We start from the raw sequence: 18,231 nt of genomic DNA, 5'->3' as shown, positions 1-18,231 counted from the left end.
TGATCCAATTTGTCACCACAACAGTTATAGAAAATTTTCAATCGCAGAAAGTAAATTCAATTATCACCACAACAGCAGTGTTCACTGATTTTCCCTCCTGTTCTCATACTACTAGGCAGCCACCTACGTGGTAGGAGATGACTGGGATCATCTCCATGGAAACTCGGTCTAATGGGAAGACCTTCCATGCCAGAGACATGCTCGGTGTGTACGAACACTGTATTGCTAATTTTTTTATAATGTGGTGTACGCTGTTAAGATTACTGGACCTGGCCGAAAACAATAGCAAGGTTGATTGCCTGGTGTTTCTTAAGCTCAATTACACACAACACCTCATATGTCGCCTGTTAGAAGATCTCATATGTGGCTAGTTAGATATATATTTTTTTAGGCTTTCAGCGTCTAGTTAAACTCTAGGATATTGAATCTAGCAACTTGTAACATGGATATCTACTTAGATTTAGTACTCAGCTGAACTCAAGAAAGCAAGCTAAATCCATGTCATCTAGGCCTGATATTCTGACTCATAAATATCAGGTTATCACCCTCCTTTCACCCTTTTAGATATGGTCTACAGTCTACACTGTCCCATCAACATGGAACCGAGGAGAAAGATTCACACTATGTTGATAATTTGGGAGATTTCCGGCAACTGAAACATTTCATAGAAAGAGAGAACCTTTCCGGCAATTATTAGTATTCTTTCAATATAACCTTTCCGGCAATTATTAGTATTCTTTCAATATCCCTTACACAATTGGTTGTTAGAACTCATTTTCATATGAACTTGATACAAGTCAATCTGGGATGAAATGTGATACTCATTCTGGGAAACGAATAAGCAAAATACTATGGAGAATGGAACTATGCGTGCCCTGAGTTTAGTAAAGAATCCAGGAAAAATAATGGTTTTGCATCATGTAATGGAAGTGGAGGCAGTGATTTCTCGTGTTTCTTGTTTTATAGCACAATCAACAGCACGCATGAGAGTTGTGGTAGTGAATGGCTTTGGTAACAATGGTGGCGGGACTACTAACCATCTGAAAAGAAGTTGTGCTTGAGACAGAGCTTGTGATTGTGTGTTTTGGAGAATCTTGATGAACACAGTCAAACCTAATTGCGGGCACTCAATTATGCGTAGCTGCTTAATTTTTATATTGGAAGGTTGTTTGCAGAGCTTCACCTATCAATTACTTTTTGTCCTGTATTTATCTCAATTATTCAGAATCAACCTAATGTTAATAATTTTTTCAATAACTTTGTTTGTAAAATTCTCTCAATCGTGACCGATATTTAATTACCATCCAATTGCTATATTAATCAGGAAGGACACAAACAAACTATTTCCATGTTGGTTGAAAATTGAACCCATATACTAGTTGTACAGTTAAATAATATAAATATTTTCCGAGAGAATATTTATTCATTGTATTAAAATAAAAATTGGGTAAGATAAATGTATTATTCTCATTACAATGTGTTTTTCTATTTTGTCTAATATATATCGAACATAAAATAAAATAAATTGTTCAGTTCAATCTTTATCTATAATTTTATTATGTATATAATCTGGATATTATATTCACAAACTATATAGTTGATGCATGAATCTAAAAACATTAATTGAAAGCACTTGGATTAACTCAAAACACAAAATAAAGAAACCATAAAAAAAAATAAAAAATCACAAGCCAAGACAAGCTATTGCACCTACCATCTTGCGTGCATTTTATTCATATATAAAGACATACAAAATCAAGCTAGGGATAACAAGAGTACATGACTTTAACATGTTTTGCAAACTATAATAATATTAATGAAGAAATTTCAGGACCATGAAAATACAGGAATCCCTCTCTGGTGTGGTTTTTTTCCAGGTTATTTATAAGCTCGGTTTTTCCTAATTCAGATTTATTTAAGGGTTTTAGATCTCAAATAACCTGTTAAATTGGGCCGGATTTGATAATGGGCCGGATTTGATAATGGACAAAAAAGTAATGCTTGTGGGGACAATTAATAGATGCGGGTGGGCCTAAAAAAGAGTTTTCACGTGTATGCGAGCCTACCCACCCATGCTCAACAAGGTCCCTCTCCTTTGATAGGACTGCCAACGGAGGCGGCATGATCAACAAGGTCCACCCCTCTCCTATGATAATTATTTTAAAAGTATTTTTTATTTTAAAATATATTAAAATAATATTTTTTTATTTTTTAAAAATTATTTTTAATATTATTACATCAAAATAATATAAAAATATATTAATTTAAAATAAAATAAATAAATTTTGAAAAATCACAGTGCCAAATATTGTCTTAACCATGCTACCATGATCAGCTCAAGCTGATATGGCTGGTTGTTAAAATTAACAATAGAGGAGATGGAGGACGATAAATTCAATTCATTCTTTTTTTAACTCCTCTCCACTGCAAGATGAGAGTGGTCACTGGCCTGATACCTAGGGGTTGTAAGTATTTAATATTTTGGCACAGTTCGGTGAAAATTTAATAAATTTTATATAAAAATGAATCATCTTATTATTATTATTATTATTATTATTATCCAGTCGATCGTCTTGGAATTTGGCACGGATGATCTTGTAAATAGCCAATTAAAATCAAAATAAATAAACAATTCTGAACGGCTGAGTAAATCTAAGAGATGGTACCCCGTGGTAGACGGTGTTGGATATTTTATCATATTCTCAATCCAATTTATATCGTCTAATTCGCTTTTTCTTGGCTATGAGCTAAGAAATTCTTCCATCCTTGTACTTGAATGAGTTGGAAGCGTCGATCCAATCCTTAAATATTGTTGGTGAATTTGGACAGGTAGATGATATTTCGTCACTCCATCTTAACTCCTCCCCATGTTCCCATCACACGGGGGACATTGATGAGATGAAGAGGTTAAGCTGTCCCCACGCCTCATGGGGTGATCTTTCAACAGAGTTCTAATGAACTATGGACTTGAAACTTTGTCAGGACCATTACTTACAGATGTGATCAAGTACGATCCTATCTTCACCAAGAAGATTCATACACAGGCTTCTTTAATCCTGAGATGCACCAAAAGCAGGAGCTATAGTTTGCGTTGGTGTAAAATTCTTCTTCTTTTTTCCCTGGTCCGATGGGCGAGCTTGAAAGTGAGATGATGGAAGGAAAAGGAGATATAAAAGGCAGATTAGTGGTTTCATAAATAGCTCCTCTTTACAGGACCTTATTTGATGGCCATTTTCCGGAATAGAAAAGGAGAGGTGGCCGCCGGTCAAGCTTTAATGTAAAGAGGCTTGAAATCTGGCAAATGGGTTATTAATGCCGCAGCAAGAGCAAGAGCAGATGGTTGCGTGGGCCTGATGCCTCCCTGCTGCAACTCTCTCACTACTAGGATTCATAGAATTAAGTCTACGTTCAGATTACAACCACCATGAGAGTGAAAGGTCATGTGGGGGTGTGGGCCTGTGGATGGGAACAGAACCTTCAACCCACCTCTGCTGGGTCTACTATCCTTACATTCACACAAGAATTCTTGGTTATACTCTCTCCTGCTAGCTAGACAGCTTGGACACTTGGACTTGATTTCTAGTTGGGACTTCCAAGCCTTCAAAAGAAGTAGAAAGTTTATGCGAATTTGAGTAAATATAGCCCTCTCCATTGACTTTATGATCTTGTTCATTCATTGAGCACGTTTCTGGTGTTTTCCCAGGTTTATGATTCATGCATTTGCTTTTTTTATCGAGAGAAGGCTACGTATTTCTTCGGCATGCTTTCGTCATATAAAGAAAAGACATCTAAAAATGCCCCATGGACCATAGGCATGATGCAAAAATTAAGCAAGTTGCTGGTATATAATAGTTACCTTGCGCAGCTAAATTAGTGTTGTTTATCCGCATCTATCTGGTCTCGAATTATGTGATTCAAGCATGTGCTGAGTTTTTATGCCCCCTTCGCTGTATGATTGAGAAGCTTTTTCCTTCGTAGCTTTAAGGAAAGTTTGCGAGTTGTTCAAACAAAGTTCTAGTTTTGTTTTCATGGATTAACTTTCTTTACTATTTGCATCTTTTCTTCTTCATGACATTATATAATTTATTGAGGGAGGTCTAGATTATTGCACACAATCTCTTAAACTTTGTATTGTTCTTTTATGCTTTGTGATTTTTTTTCATTACCTTGTAAAATATGAAGTAACTTAACTAGAAGATATGGAATGTCTAAAAATGAATCAAAAAAATCATAGTTTTTTTTCTTTAAATAAGGAGAAAGAACAAAGTCTCCCATAAAACCATAAAAAACCTTTAAATATAAATTAGATTTTTCATGATTGCGCCTTGTATTGTTGTTGTAATTGGGCTAGCCTCTAATTAATAGGTTTGACCTGATGGTTATAGATTTGACCTGATGGTTGGATGATCATTTTAAAACCAAGTTTCTTAAAAAAAAAAAATTCTAATACTTAAATTAATAAACATAAAAAAAAATAGTTATATGAAAAAAGAAATAAAATAAAGTTATAAAGAGCATATATTTAGGTACATATTACATCTTTTTAAGGCTCTGTTTATTTACAGAAAAGTTATTTCCTTTTGGAAAGTGAATTTTGAAAAAAATAAATTCCTGAAAAGTGAATTTTGAGAAAAATAAATTCCTGAAAAGTAATTTATTTTTTGATATTTGGTAGTGTTATGAAAAATGAACTGGAAAACACTTTCCAGTATTTGGTTATATTATGAAAAATGAACTGGAAAATAATTTATTAATGTTTTATTTTTCTCAAATCTATTAAAATAATGAGGAACAAATAATATAAATTAAAAAGTTCAATAATAATAAAATTGAAAAAAAATTCATAAATTATTTTCCTTTGAATGGAAAGTGTTTTTCGTTTACCAACTTTTCTAACAGCAAATAAACACAAGAAAGTTTGGAAAGTGATTTTTCGGGAATCACTTTCTGGAAAACAAACACAAGAAAGTTTGGAAAGTGTTTTCCCGAAAACTAGTTTATGGAAAACAAACACAGCTAAAAAGAAAAACACTTTCTTGAAAACCAAGCCAAATTTTTCTTTGACTGAAAAATATTTTCTGTTAACCAGAAAGTGTTTTCCGTTGACCGAAAAATATTTTCTGTTGACCAACTTTTCTAATACCAAACAAACATGGAAAAATTTGAAAAGTAGTTTTCCAGAAACTATTTCCCAGAAAACAAACATGACCTAAGTAATTTATTTTTATTTTTTATTCTTCAGTGTTTGATTTGACGGGATAAAAATTTTTGATTTCTTTATTTATAGTGTTTTAGTTTAATGATCCAGGTCATGTATTTGAAAAGTTAACATGAATAGATTTTTTTGGCTCATTTTCTTTTTTAGATTCATCATTTGACATTATTTTTTTAAAAATAACTTTATAGTTTTTTTTTTAATTTTTTTTCTATCATATTATTCTAATCTCATGACTTATATCATAAATTTCACATGTTCACTTGGGTTAGCTCATTTTTTATTACTCAGGTTGTATATTTATCACGCTAACTCCAATTAGCATGAGTTGTTTTCATATTTGTTTATCCAATTTTATATTTGCATGACTTTTTTCAAGTTATCATGATCTTTTTTATATATAATTTTTTTTTCTATTTGATATCATTATTTATTTTTTTATTATCTAATTAACATGAACCAACTTATTAAACTTGGTTGAGTCTGTAAACCTATTTTTTTATTTTTTTATTTTATTAAAAGTAGACTATCGCACTTTTTTTTCTTAATTGTTTATTCTAGTTTTTGTTTTTGTTTTAATTGATACATTTCTTTAATATATCTTTTTTTTATTTTTTTTTAAATTAATATCCCTCTTCTATGATTTTTTATTTTGTGTGTGCTTAATCTTTTTTTAATAGATATATTTTAAGAAAAAAAATTTTGTGTATTTAATTTTTGAAGATGTTATTATAATTTGTCTATGTTTTTTTATGTTTTATATATATGAACTTTATTTTTAAAAATAAAAAATATTTATTTTTAGATAATATCTCTAATATATGCAGCCTTATATGATATTTTTTATTTTTTATTTTATTCAATCAATTTTATATATGTATTTATTTCTATTATCATTTGATTGAATAAAAAATTAATTTTAATAAATAAATTTAGTAAACACAACCTAATAAATATTACATATTGCGTGATCAAATATCTTGATTTATATTTATCTTTTAATTTTTTAATTTCATTTTTAGTTATCATTAGTGACTTTTTTTCATTTATTTACATAAATAGTTATTAATTTATATAATTAGATGCTTGGATGAAATTTTAGATATGCATTTTTATGTAAAAAAATGCATCTAAAACACCTGCATATCTAATTTATTTTAAAAAAAAAAAAAACTTTTCACAGAGCATCAGTTAGCTAGCTGTAATCTCAAGTTTCTCTGGCCATACTAATTTTGGCTATTACAATGTACTCATTTCTACACTCCTCTCCTTGAAGAGGAAGTACTGGACTCGGTGCCTACGCCGAGTGCCAGACAATTTTATTTTGCTTAAAAAATGATATTGAGCTGCCATAAATGTGTTTTATAAAAGGAAGAAAAATACAAGACTCGTGTCACCGCGTGGAAAAAATTAATTTTAATTTAATTAGAAAAAAATAAATTAAAAATAATAGTGAATGGATCAAATTTTAAAATAAAAATTATTAATGTTACTTGAGAGAAAAAATATTTTTTAAAATAATAAATAATATATTTTAATTTACAATCCATTAAATATAAAAAAACATAATATAATTCAAAAAACATAAAAAAAAACTTATCCTGTTAATGCTCAACTAACTGAAAATATCTTTATAATATTAAAATAACTCAATAAAAAAAAATTATAAAACCTTTTAATAAATATATTTATATTAATTTTTCAAACTCATAATTCGAGTTATTAAACTCGAAAGACTCTATTTAAAAAATCATAAAATCCAATTCTTAACCAAATATTAAAAATAAAATAAAAATTTAAATACCAAATAAATTTTATATTTAATTAAATAGTAAAATTAAAAAAATTAATTTAATAAAAAGATAAAAATAAAACAAAAATTAGGAAAGATAAAAATAAAATAAAAAAATAATCAACTACCTTAACAAAATTGCTTCTTAGAAATCAATTTCAAAAGGCATTATGCAGTAGCATACGAGTCTTGCAATGCATTTAACCAAGCATGTTTAATAATAACATGTTTGAAGAATGAAGATTTGAAGAACGACACGTTGCGGAATCTTACATTGATCCTCCTTTGACTTGCTATGAACAAAAACGTCCACTAACAACCCAAAATAATTTGAGGGAAACAGATTTGATAAATCTTTCGTCCTTTACATCAAATTTCGGATCCAACAAATACTGCATGGAAATGTTACAGACTTGGATGGAGATAACAATAACTCTTATCATCGCCTACTCCTTCCCTTCGATTTTGAATCAAAGTGGTGTGCCTTCAATTTCTTCTTGCGAGGCTGAGCGGTAGCACCACCACCACCACCACCTTCTCTAAATGGCATACCCATGAGAGCCAAGAGTCTTTGCGCTTCTTGATCGGTGTTAGCTGTGGTTGCAATGCACACATCCATTCCCCTGGCTTTACCAACCGCATCAAACCTAATCTCTGGGAACACACTCTGGTCACGAATTCCAATGCTGTAGTTGCCATGTCCATCAAAGCTGTTTGGGGTCACACCTTGGAAATCCCTTGTCCTAGGCAGCCCCAAGTTAACAAGTCGATCTAAGAACGAGTACATCAGCTGAAAAATATAATCACAGATACAAATTACGAAATTTCCATGTGAAATTAAAAAGAATGCAACAAACAAAATGCACCAGAATACAAAATTGGTAATGAGATGCACCTGTTATGATTTGATCCAAACAGCAAGTAAAATCAGGATATGAGCAACAAGATCGATAGCCGACAAATTACATGATGTGTTTATTCAAGATCAAAGTGGCATGGAAGCGTGTACAAGTATAAGAATGCCCTACTCTGAAGCACAGACCATCGTGATAAAAGACAGAAAACAAGTTCTAACATTGAGCTGAAAAGGAACAAATTTCCCACAGTATAGTAGTGGCGATCATATCAAGACTACCTATGGACCATGGCATCATCTCTACTGTGTTTCTTCTAAAATTTCATTGAGCATTGCCATCATTTAAGTGAATGATCATACTCAAAGAATCCATCATCTTGAGCAATCACTATATCCCCACATGCAGAAGGGAACACCAAAATAAATACAAAAATCCACATATTATCATTTGAAACTTGACAGCATACCTCAAATCCTGTTTAGGATTGGAGTTTAAAAGCATGTTTTTATGAGATCAAACAAGAGAAATCCCATGCTAGAAACTTCCCTAATCGCCAGTATCATCGGCTATTAGACAGTACCATCCAGTATCATCGGCTAAGCTAAATGCCCCCACTATTAATCTACATGCTACTAAAAGCACACATCATCGAATCAACAATTACAATAATTATCACAAAAATATCCATCCTGATATTTCTTCTCTATCGAGAAGGGAGCTGGACATGCAGTATTTTTCACTCTTGCACCTGTAACTTCAACTATACCCAAACAGCTTCTCCTGACAGAGCCATCTTTAATATCATTTTCATCAAGGCCCCTTCAAAAACTACAACACCCTTCCAAAACACAAAAGAAGAAATCTTGCGCTATGTTGACCAAATAATTTATAGCCTCTAGAGTTTAGACTCCGAGCTAACTTTATCATGAAATATGTAGCCGCGGCCATGAAAATAAACAAGAAAATTCGATAAAGAGAAAAAACAAAAATGCTCACGTTTCCTCTGAGTGTAACAGCAATACCAAGAGGTTGGCCTTCCCTAATCTTGAAGGTAGCAACCGAATTCCTGGCCCGCGTCTTTACGGGTCTTTGGCCTGTGATAAGAGCCAAATCATTTATCGCTGCGTCCAACCCCTTAGCATTCTGCGCAGCATCTCCAATCCCACAATTCACCACAACCTTCTGAATTTTTGGAACCTAAAGAAATGAGAAATTCAAATTTCAGCAAATTGCAAATTAGATTAACTTTATCAGTAATTTGGAAAATTTATAAAGAGTCACCTGGTGAATGTTAGTGTAGCGGAACTCTTCTATCAGCAGAGGGACGATTTTTTCAAGGAATGTGGTTTTGAGCCGATTGCTTTTCTCTGCTTCTGATTTGTCCACCAAAACAACATCTCCAGTAGCTCTCACTGACACCACCCCATTCCGGCTTCCGTACGTTACTCTTGCGTTTGAGGGCGGCGGGAGAGTGGGGAATCGGCCGTGAAACGACGCCGCCGAGGAGGATAAGAGCGAAGCAGTGGCCATCTTTTTGTTTTTTGAAAGGAGGGGGTTGGACACAGCGTTTCTGTAGATGGGGTTTGGAGATCGGGATTGTGAAATGGGTTCGGAGGTTGAACTTATTTACGTAAGTGCCACTGAGGGGGGTGCCGGTTGTGTGGGTGTGTTGTAAATTTAGGGAGTTGTTGGTGGCGGGTTGTGAAGGAGAAAGGATAAGAGGGATGGCAAATTATTGCCTTTTTCTTTAGGTGTTTTAGTGTTTTTAAAAAATACTTTTAGTTTTAAAAAATAAAAATTTAATATTTTTTAATGTTTTATTATGATTTTAATAAAAGAAATTATTTTAACATATTTTAAATTAAAAGTTTATTTTAAGAAGCATTCTGCTGTGAAGTGCGAAACATCGTATTCTGCTAACATTATTGGAAAAGAAAATACACATAATAAAGTTGATGCAAGTTGAAGGAATCTTTGGTAGAGTGGTTGCTTTGTATTATTCAATAGTCAAAGCAATAAGGTGCCATTTATGTAACAATTAATTTTATTATTTTTTTTTTTTTTTAAGATTAACGTGGATGTCCGGGCCAGCTTGCGCGCACCACGACTAATCCCATGGGTCCTGAAGTTAACGACCATGTAAGCCTCCGGTGGCCGTCATATGAGCAACCAAGGACTCGAACCTAGACCACAGAGAGAACAAACCTCTTGATTTCAAGTCCTTATCACTTGGCCACCACCTAGATGGTTTGTAACAATTAATTCATGCTAGGAGTGCATGACATTTTATTATTCGGAGAAATTTGGCTCCCTCGAAAAAGGATTAGGGGGGCTTTTTACTGGCTTGAGGTATATTTACAAATATAAATGTTCTGCACGTAAGAGCTTTTCTTTTTTTCAATATTTAATAGATAATGACGTTCGAATTTAGGGTGATGGAATGAGAATGGTAAAATGTGGCCATGGATGAGGATCAATTTTCTGATTTTTTTATTAGAATAATATTTTTATTTATTTTTATAGCCTGGTTAAATGAAATTAGGTTATAAGTTATTATAAAAAACAAAATCAAAAGATAAAAAATCAAAATATAAAATATAATAAAAATACATGATCAATCTTAAATTCTCAATAATTTGAGGTTGAAATTCAACGTTATTTTTAAACGTCTAAAAATCTTAAAATTATTATCTATAATCATCTTGACCTCTCCTTCTTATCCTTCTTTAAAACAACGAAAATCTTAAAATCACAACTACATCGTTTTAAACATTTGAAAATCCTAATCTTACTGGTTATTGCATCTAAAGAAATGAAGAACCCCTCTTTTGCTTTTTAATAAAAAATCGTCAATATTTTTTTAGAAAAAACACGTGGCAGCTTATGCTAATAATAAACATAAATTTTATGGGCTAACTGTGTATTTAAAATGATGAATACGATTCTTTTTAAAAATATTTTTTACTTGAAAAAAATATGTTAATAATTTTTTTATTTTTTAAAGATTATTTTTAAAATTAATACATCAAAATAATTTAAATTTTTTAAAAATATATTAATTGAATTTTTTTATTTTTTTAAAATACAGTGTCAAAATACCTTGAAAATATAAGCTTATTCTTACGTGTTTTCCTCTTTCGTTGCCAAGGTATCAATTGTATGCATTGCTTCATGTTTTTTTTTTTCCTCTTTTTTATTGATTCTCAAGTGCCTGAGTTGGGTAATTACCCATTAGTTTAGTAGAATCTTATTGGTAGTACTTGATATACGTGGAATTTTAATTGAAAAAAATCAAAAGAAACCCCAACATAATTCCCTAACTATTCTAGGTATTTTGAACCTGGATTTGGAGATAGCCAGGGAAAAATAATCTTGAATCCTTAAAAAAAAAAAAAAACATTATCACAGTGATAACTGTAGCATTGCCTCTGAAGTCATGTAAGGATAAGTGAATATGCTCTTGAGATATGTCTACATACAAAGCTAAGAAAAGTGACTAGTTTCACCTATAATGCTTTTACGGCTAGTTATGCACGTGTTTGTCAGCTTGCTCACATGCCTGCGAGATATTGTTTGGTTTAATACATGCCAACATGAATCATTAGTGCAACTATCACAAGGGTTATTGAAAGTCATCAAAATTAATTGTTTTGACATTTTTTATATTACTGGTTATTTGATAACTAATTAATCTATTTATTTAAAGCGCTTTCACTTCTAACAAGCCAATTTTTTTTTATTTGAATTTGGAACCTTTCATCAAAATTCAAGTCATTTCACTTATTTGTGTACTTTTTGTATTTTGACTTTAGAAACTTGGATGTTTGGAAGGTTTATTTAAAGACTTGGAATTTTGTTGATTGTATTAAATTTAGTTGTTTTATTGAAACACTATTGAAAATATTTTTGAAATTTTTTAAAAATTAAATAAAATGTAGCTACCGTATAAAACCAATAGTGAAACATGGTTTCAACTAGCAAATTATTTATTCAGTTAATGAATATTTAAATTGACGTCTTCATCAATCTATTATCGAGTTTAATTCTAATAACACCAATTTAAATTATAATTTTTATTGTAGAATATTTTATGGCTGGCTGGCAACTAATGTGGTAAAAAAAAAAAAAAGAATATAATGACGTGTTATAATAATGTAATTGTTGTGCAGTAAGGGTGGAGGTGGTAATAGCAGGGTGAGCAAAAAAACCGAAAAACCGAGAAAACTGGGAAAAAAAAATAACTGAAAAAAAAACCCGATTAAACCGATTAAAATTTTGAAAAAATCAGCCGGTTCGGTTCGGTTTTATAACCAAAAACCCGAAAAACCAAACCGAACCGAAACAGAAAAAAATTGAGCCAAAACCGAGCCAAACCGGAAAAACCGAGCCAAAACCGAGAAAAATCGAGTCAAATCGGAAAAACCGAACCAAACCGATTTGAACCGGTTTTTCCCCTAAAAAACCGAACCGAAACCGGTCAGTTTGACCCGATTTCGGTTTGGTTTCGGGTTTTTTTTCAAATTTTTTTTTTTCGGTTTGGTTATTTTTTTTTGATAAAAACCGAATCAAACTGAAAATAATCACCCCTAGGTAATAGTGTTTTTAATTTTGTGATGGAGAGATGAAGTAATAATAATAACAATAATAATGATGATATAATGAATAAATTATTTACCATGAAAATATTTTATAAGACTTTATAAATTAACTATTTTTTAAATTTAAAGGTTTATTAGGAGATATTTTAATAGTTCTCTCTAAAATATTTCACAAAAATCAAAAACATAAATAAAAAATCCTTTTTCTATAAAATATTTACAAAAAACAAACACCCTCTTAGATTTATGCAATTTGGTGCTCGTAGTCAATAAAGGGCAATCCGTTTGCATCCATATGCAGAATGTTTACGCGGGGAATTACTTGTTCGCCTAAAAAATGAAAGGTAAAAACTCAATACGCAGCATGTCTACGAAGAACCTCTAAGGAGCTTGCCTGGTAATTAAGAAATATCATTGACTTCTTGGGTTCAGATTTAAAGCTTATATCTGAAGAAATTTATTAAAATTTTCTAAATACACTAAACTGACATGGATTGCCACAAAATAACTCGGAGGTATCTCTTATGGTCATATGGAAAAGAAATCTTGCCCAGATAGATTACATGCTTGGTTCAACAAAAAGAAGAGAAGAAGGCTCACTTCACTCGATTAACCACTCAAATCAACTCCTTGAGTTAGAATTGGGACCAATATGAAATCATTATCCATTTGATTAGAAATATATTTTCAGTATATTCAACTCCTGCGTTATACACCAGTAAATGAAAATATACACTTTCTGAGGCCACATAAGGTTGTGGTCAGTTTCTTCCTGCTACGATGCATCTAAACAGATCCCCATGACAGGATTAGAAGGAACAAAAGGAGAAGAAAAAATCTCCCGAAGGGCACCACCGAATCCGAGTACTCTGTGAAAGTAAATTTGCTTTTACTCTTTGACTCTTACACTGTCATCTTAAAAAGGGTTAAAATCTAAATCAGAGAAATGCTTATTTGAGATAAAAAGAGGAAAGATAGTCAACCGACTCCTTTGGAGGTTTGTATTTGTAAGGCTTCGAATGCTCCACATAATTTCAATTCATCTTTATTTATTCCTGTGGGGTTTACTTGCTTCTCCTCTCTCCTCTTTCTTGTCTGTGCAAAATCCTTCTTTGGGCCGCTCGTCTTCTTCCTTCTTCCTTGTTTTTTATCTTTTCTCTTGTTGGTACTCTTTTTGAAGCCGTTCTCTCTCAGTGTCAGTCAACATGCAAAGAACGGGACACTAATACTTCCACACACCCCCGGCCCCCCCCCCCCCCCCCCCAAAAAAAAAAAAAAAAAAAACTAGGGTTTCCCTTTCCGAGTTTTCTCAACGCCAATTTAAGGCCTCTTGAATGTTAGAGTTTCGGACATAAACTTAAAAGGGTTTTTAGAAGGGGAGAGAGGGATAGAGAAGGAAGCCCTAAGCAGCAAAGAAGATAACAAAAAGGGTTTGCTTGCCTTCTTTCTCTTCCTTTCTCTCAGTTTTCAGCAGAGAGAGGGAGTTGGGAGACATTTGGATAGATATATCCTTGTGTCTACTCTACCTCTCTATCTTCTTCCCTTTTGTTTCTATTTTCTTATGATTTCTTTATTTTGGGGGAAGTTTTAATTTTCTCTTCATTTTTTTAAAAAACCCATTTCAGGATTTCTTTGTTTGGCTATCTGTGGTTTGGTTTTTGAATGATAATTTCAAGATTCAAACTTGGTTATGCATGGTTTCTTGTGAATCTAGAAAGGGCGTTTAAGTCTAGTGTAAAAATAGAGTAAAAAAAAACAGGCTTAAGCTTTAATGAGTTTTGGGGGTTTCCTTGAAAACACTAGTCCTGGTGGTGGTGGCGCAAGAATCGTGGCTGATATACCTTATAACAATAACAAAAACATGCCCCCTGGTGCAATGGCACAGACTCGCCTTGTCTCTCCTTCTCTCACTAAATCCGTGTTCAACTCTCCTGGACTCTCTCTAGCCCTTGTACATATCTACATCTTTCTATTTGTTTCTTTTTTGTTTGGCTACTAAGTGACTTTGGTTGTTTGTTTGGTGAGGTCTTTAACCTTAACATCCTCGTTTATGTTTGATTCTTGATCAGCAACAGCCAAACATAGATGGTCAAGGAGATATAACTAGATTGGCTGAGAACTTTGAGACAAGTGTGGGTAGGAGAAGCAGAGAAGAGGAACATGAGAGCAGATCTGGTAGTGATAACATGGATGGCGCGTCTGGTGACGATCAAGATGCAGCTGATAAACCTCCAAGAAAAAAGAGATACCACCGACACACTCCACAACAAATCCAAGAACTTGAAGCGTATGATATCTATCACTAATTTGCACTTTCAACAGGATTTGTTGAGTGATATTGAGAGAGTGTTGCTTTTGTTTGTTTTACAGCTTGTTTAAGGAATGTCCTCATCCTGACGAGAAACAAAGATTGGAGCTTAGTAGAAGGCTGTGCTTGGAGACTAGGCAAGTCAAGTTCTGGTTTCAGAATCGTAGAACCCAAATGAAGGTGATGAATGATAATTAACAAACCATGGATGTTTTCCCTTTTGGGCTGGATTTTTTATGGATAGAAAGTTAAAATGTGTTTGATTGTTTGCTGCAACAGACTCAACTGGAGCGCCATGAGAACTCATTACTCAGGCAAGATAACGACAAGCTTCGAGCAGAAAACATGTCCATAAGAGATGCCATGAGAAATCCATCGTGCTCAAACTGTGGTGGTCCTGCGATAATCGGTGATATTTCACTTGAAGAACAGCATTTGAGGATTGAGAATGCTAGATTAAAAGATGAACTAGATCGAGTTTGTGCACTTGCGGGCAAGTTCTTGGGTCGCCCCATATCTTCGTTAGCTTCTTCACATGGCCCTCCGATGCCGAATTCAAGCCTGGAACTTGCAGTTGGCAGTAATGGTTTTGCTGGTTTAAGCACCATGGCTACAACATTGCCTTTGGGACCTCATTTTGAAGGTGGGATTTCTGGTGCTTTGCCTATGGTAACTCAAACTAGACTAGCAACAGCTGGTGTTACTGGTATTGATAGATCATTAGAGAGATCCATGTTCTTGGAGTTGGCTTTAGCTGCCATGGATGAATTGGTGAAGATGGTTCAGACGGATGAGCCTCTTTGGATCGGGAGCTTTGAGGGTGGTAGAGAAATACTGAACCATGAGGAGTACTTGAGAACCTTCACTCCTTGCATTGGAATGAAGCCTAGTGGCTTTGTTAGTGAGGCATCTAGAGAGACTGGTATGGTAATCATAAACAGTTTGGCCTTAGTTGAGACACTGATGGATTCGGTGAGTTGTTCAAAATCTCTCCTTATTGGTGTCTATATATATATATAAATTTTTTGGACTGTTTAATATATTTTTTTTCTTAATTTCATTGGAATTACTTTTTGTGTTCTTTATCTTTCCTAGAACCGATGGGCAGAAATGTTTCCTTGTATGATTGCAAGGACGTCTACCACTGATGTGATAGCCAGTGGAATGGGGGGGACTAGAAATGGTTCACTTCAGTTGGTAGGCTACTCGTCTCTTATTCACTGTTGTTAGTAAGATTTCTACTATTTTTGGTGGTGCTTGTTTAGCAGTTTGTTTAGCTCTAAATCTTTTCTTAATCCATCATATTTAGATGCATGCCGAGCTCCAAGTCTTATCCCCATTGGTTCCGGTGCGTGAGGTAAATTTTCTCCGATTTTGCAAGCAGCACGCAGAGGGGGTTTGGGCTGTTGTTGATGTATCCATCGATACCATCCGAGAAACTTCCGGTGCACCCCCGACATATGTGAACTGCAGGAGGCTTCCTTCTGGTTTTGTGGTGCAAGATATGCCCAATGGGTACTCCAAGGTAATAATATAGAAACTAGTGCACGTTTTTGGTCTGTAGCATGCCCGGTCGGTACCCTTTTCTCTTTACATTTATTGTGTTTCAGTTGAGAACATTTGATCTGTGGCAAAACACCAGGTCAAAAATCATGAGCATTTGCATTCCCAAGCCACTTAGAGAGCTCATGCATCTAAGAGTCTTGTTTGTCAAGTGATTACCCACTGTTTCCCCGTCACAATCTGAACCTTCCTAGAGTCTAATAATAGTCTTGGATGCTTCTTCTGACGTCAAAACACTGTTTAAATTTCAAGTTTCAACAACTAGGGTTGCTTAATTTTTTTATAAAAAAACTCCATGGTACAGCAGCAAATCGAGATTACACCACTTATTTTATCAAATAGAAGTCTCCATTACTTGAATTGCGGTGCTTTAAACGCATTGATTTCATATCCTTCATTAGTAAATGCCTAGTTATCCTCAATTTTGATTGAATAAACAATATATTTGATGCTTCTATTCCAATGATGCAATCTTGGTTATCTTCATTATCTTGTATTTAATCATGCTACAGCGTATGACCTGGTTCCAGCCTTGTGTTTTATTTATTTATTTATTTAATCAATGAAGAGTCCTAATTGTCAAAGTCCAAGACTGATTATTTTGTTACCATTTGAGTATCCAAGCTTGTATATGTAGACCATAGTACACATCTCGATGTCAGCTTCTACTGTGTACTTTGTTCCCTCAAATCTTGCAAAATCTTTTTCCATTTCATTATTTTATGCAAGGACTGCTTGATTCCATTTCTTTCTTTGAGCCCAACCTAGAGCCCTTTCCCTAGATTTGCCTTGTAAATTAATATGGAAATTTGCTTCGAAAGTCTGAATATGGACTCAATATATGTAAAATATTATAAAATGACACAGAAGAAGGTTGATGCTTTACAGTAATAAAATATGAACCTTCTACATCCTTTTTGCTGTTGTTTAATCTACGAACTTTGACTGACATCCAGCCTTTGACTGACATTCAGCCTTCTTCCATGGAACTGGCATTTGATCTTTTATATTGTGTGGCTTTAATTCCTAATCATTAGCCAAGTAAAAAGAACATGTAGTCTTTTTTCTCTACAAGAGAAGCAATCAGTTCGCATGGTAGCAATCATTAAACAATAATGAATATGTTAATTTTCCAACTTGAGCAGTTGGTGCAATTAACCCTATCATAACTAACAAAACTATTAAAATGCAGGTTACATGGGTTGAGCATGCAGAATATGATGAAAGGCAACTACACCAGCTCTATCGGCCGGTGATAAGCTCCGGCATGGGCTTTGGTGCCCAACGATGGATAGCTACCCTTCAACGTCAATGCGAGTGTTTAGCCATCCTCTTGTCCTCCAATGTACCTAGTAGAGACCACACAGGTTAATATCAATGCCAATTTCCTAAACAATGTGGAATTCTTTGTAACTTGCCAAAACAACCTTTGTTGACATGTAAAGTGTTTGTTTAGCGATAACTACAAGTGGTCGCCGAAGCATGTTGAAGCTGGCGCAAAGAATGACCGATAACTTCTGTGCTGGGGTTTGTGCCTCCACAGTGCACAAATGGAACAAGCTGAATGCCGGAAATGTTGATGAAGATGTTAGGGTTATGACCCGAAAGAGGGTTAATGATCCTGGTGAGCCACCAGGCATAGTTTTGAGCGCTGCGACCTCTGTCTGGCTACCTGTTTCTCCACAAAGGCTCTTTGATTTCCTACGCAATGAACGACTTAGAAGCGAGTGGGACATACTCTCCAACGGTGGACCAATGCAGGAAATGGCCCACATTGCTAAAGGCCAGGATCACGGCAACTGTGTCTCTCTCCTACGTGCTAGCGTAACCTCTCTTCTCTTCATAAGTATTTTATATTATATATCAGTTGCAATGTCTCTTCTTTTTCTTGCATTCCT

The 18,231-nt window shown here is 33.8% G+C and overlaps 2 protein-coding genes across 5 annotated transcripts in view; one reads left to right on the top strand and one right to left on the bottom strand.

Moving 5' to 3' along the window:
* Positions 1 to 7,192: 7,192 nt before the first annotated feature.
* LOC105124913 (50S ribosomal protein L5, chloroplastic-like) lies at positions 7,193 to 9,568 on the bottom strand. The gene is made up of 3 exons (XM_011025110.1): positions 9,146 to 9,568; positions 8,861 to 9,061; positions 7,193 to 7,797 (listed from the first exon to the last, which is right to left on the bottom strand). Exons 1-3 carry the CDS (start codon positions 9,392 to 9,394, stop codon positions 7,447 to 7,449), a joined length of 801 nt encoding a protein of 266 aa, XP_011023412.1. The 5' UTR covers positions 9,395 to 9,568; the 3' UTR covers positions 7,193 to 7,446.
* Positions 9,569 to 13,497: 3,929 nt separating this feature from the next.
* The window catches only part of LOC105124909 (homeobox-leucine zipper protein ANTHOCYANINLESS 2-like), a 5,840-nt gene continuing 1,106 nt past the window's right edge, over positions 13,498 to 18,231 (top strand). The window contains exons 1-8 of one of the 4 annotated variants that reach the window (XM_011025104.1): positions 13,498 to 14,413; positions 14,532 to 14,749; positions 14,833 to 14,950; positions 15,050 to 15,742; positions 15,866 to 15,967; positions 16,080 to 16,295; positions 17,526 to 17,700; positions 17,790 to 18,224. In XM_011025104.1, the coding sequence (XP_011023406.1) occupies positions 14,234 to 14,413; positions 14,532 to 14,749; positions 14,833 to 14,950; positions 15,050 to 15,742; positions 15,866 to 15,967; positions 16,080 to 16,295; positions 17,526 to 17,700; positions 17,790 to 18,224 (2,137 nt within the window). In that variant the 5' untranslated portion in view covers positions 13,498 to 14,233. The remainder of the gene's footprint in view (positions 14,414 to 14,531; positions 14,750 to 14,832; positions 14,951 to 15,049; positions 15,743 to 15,865; positions 15,968 to 16,079; positions 16,296 to 17,525; positions 17,701 to 17,789; positions 18,225 to 18,231) is intronic. The other 3 variants (XM_011025103.1, XM_011025105.1, XM_011025102.1) reach the window with 3 other exon arrangements.

The sequence above is a fragment of the Populus euphratica genome, unplaced genomic scaffold (genome assembly GCF_000495115.2).
Source record: "Populus euphratica unplaced genomic scaffold, PopEup_1.0 scaffold32.1, whole genome shotgun sequence".
Lineage (NCBI taxonomy): Eukaryota > Viridiplantae > Streptophyta > Magnoliopsida > Malpighiales > Salicaceae > Populus > Populus euphratica.
The sequence above is the reverse complement of the archived record's forward strand: the minus strand, read 5'-3'. Positions and strand labels throughout refer to the sequence as shown.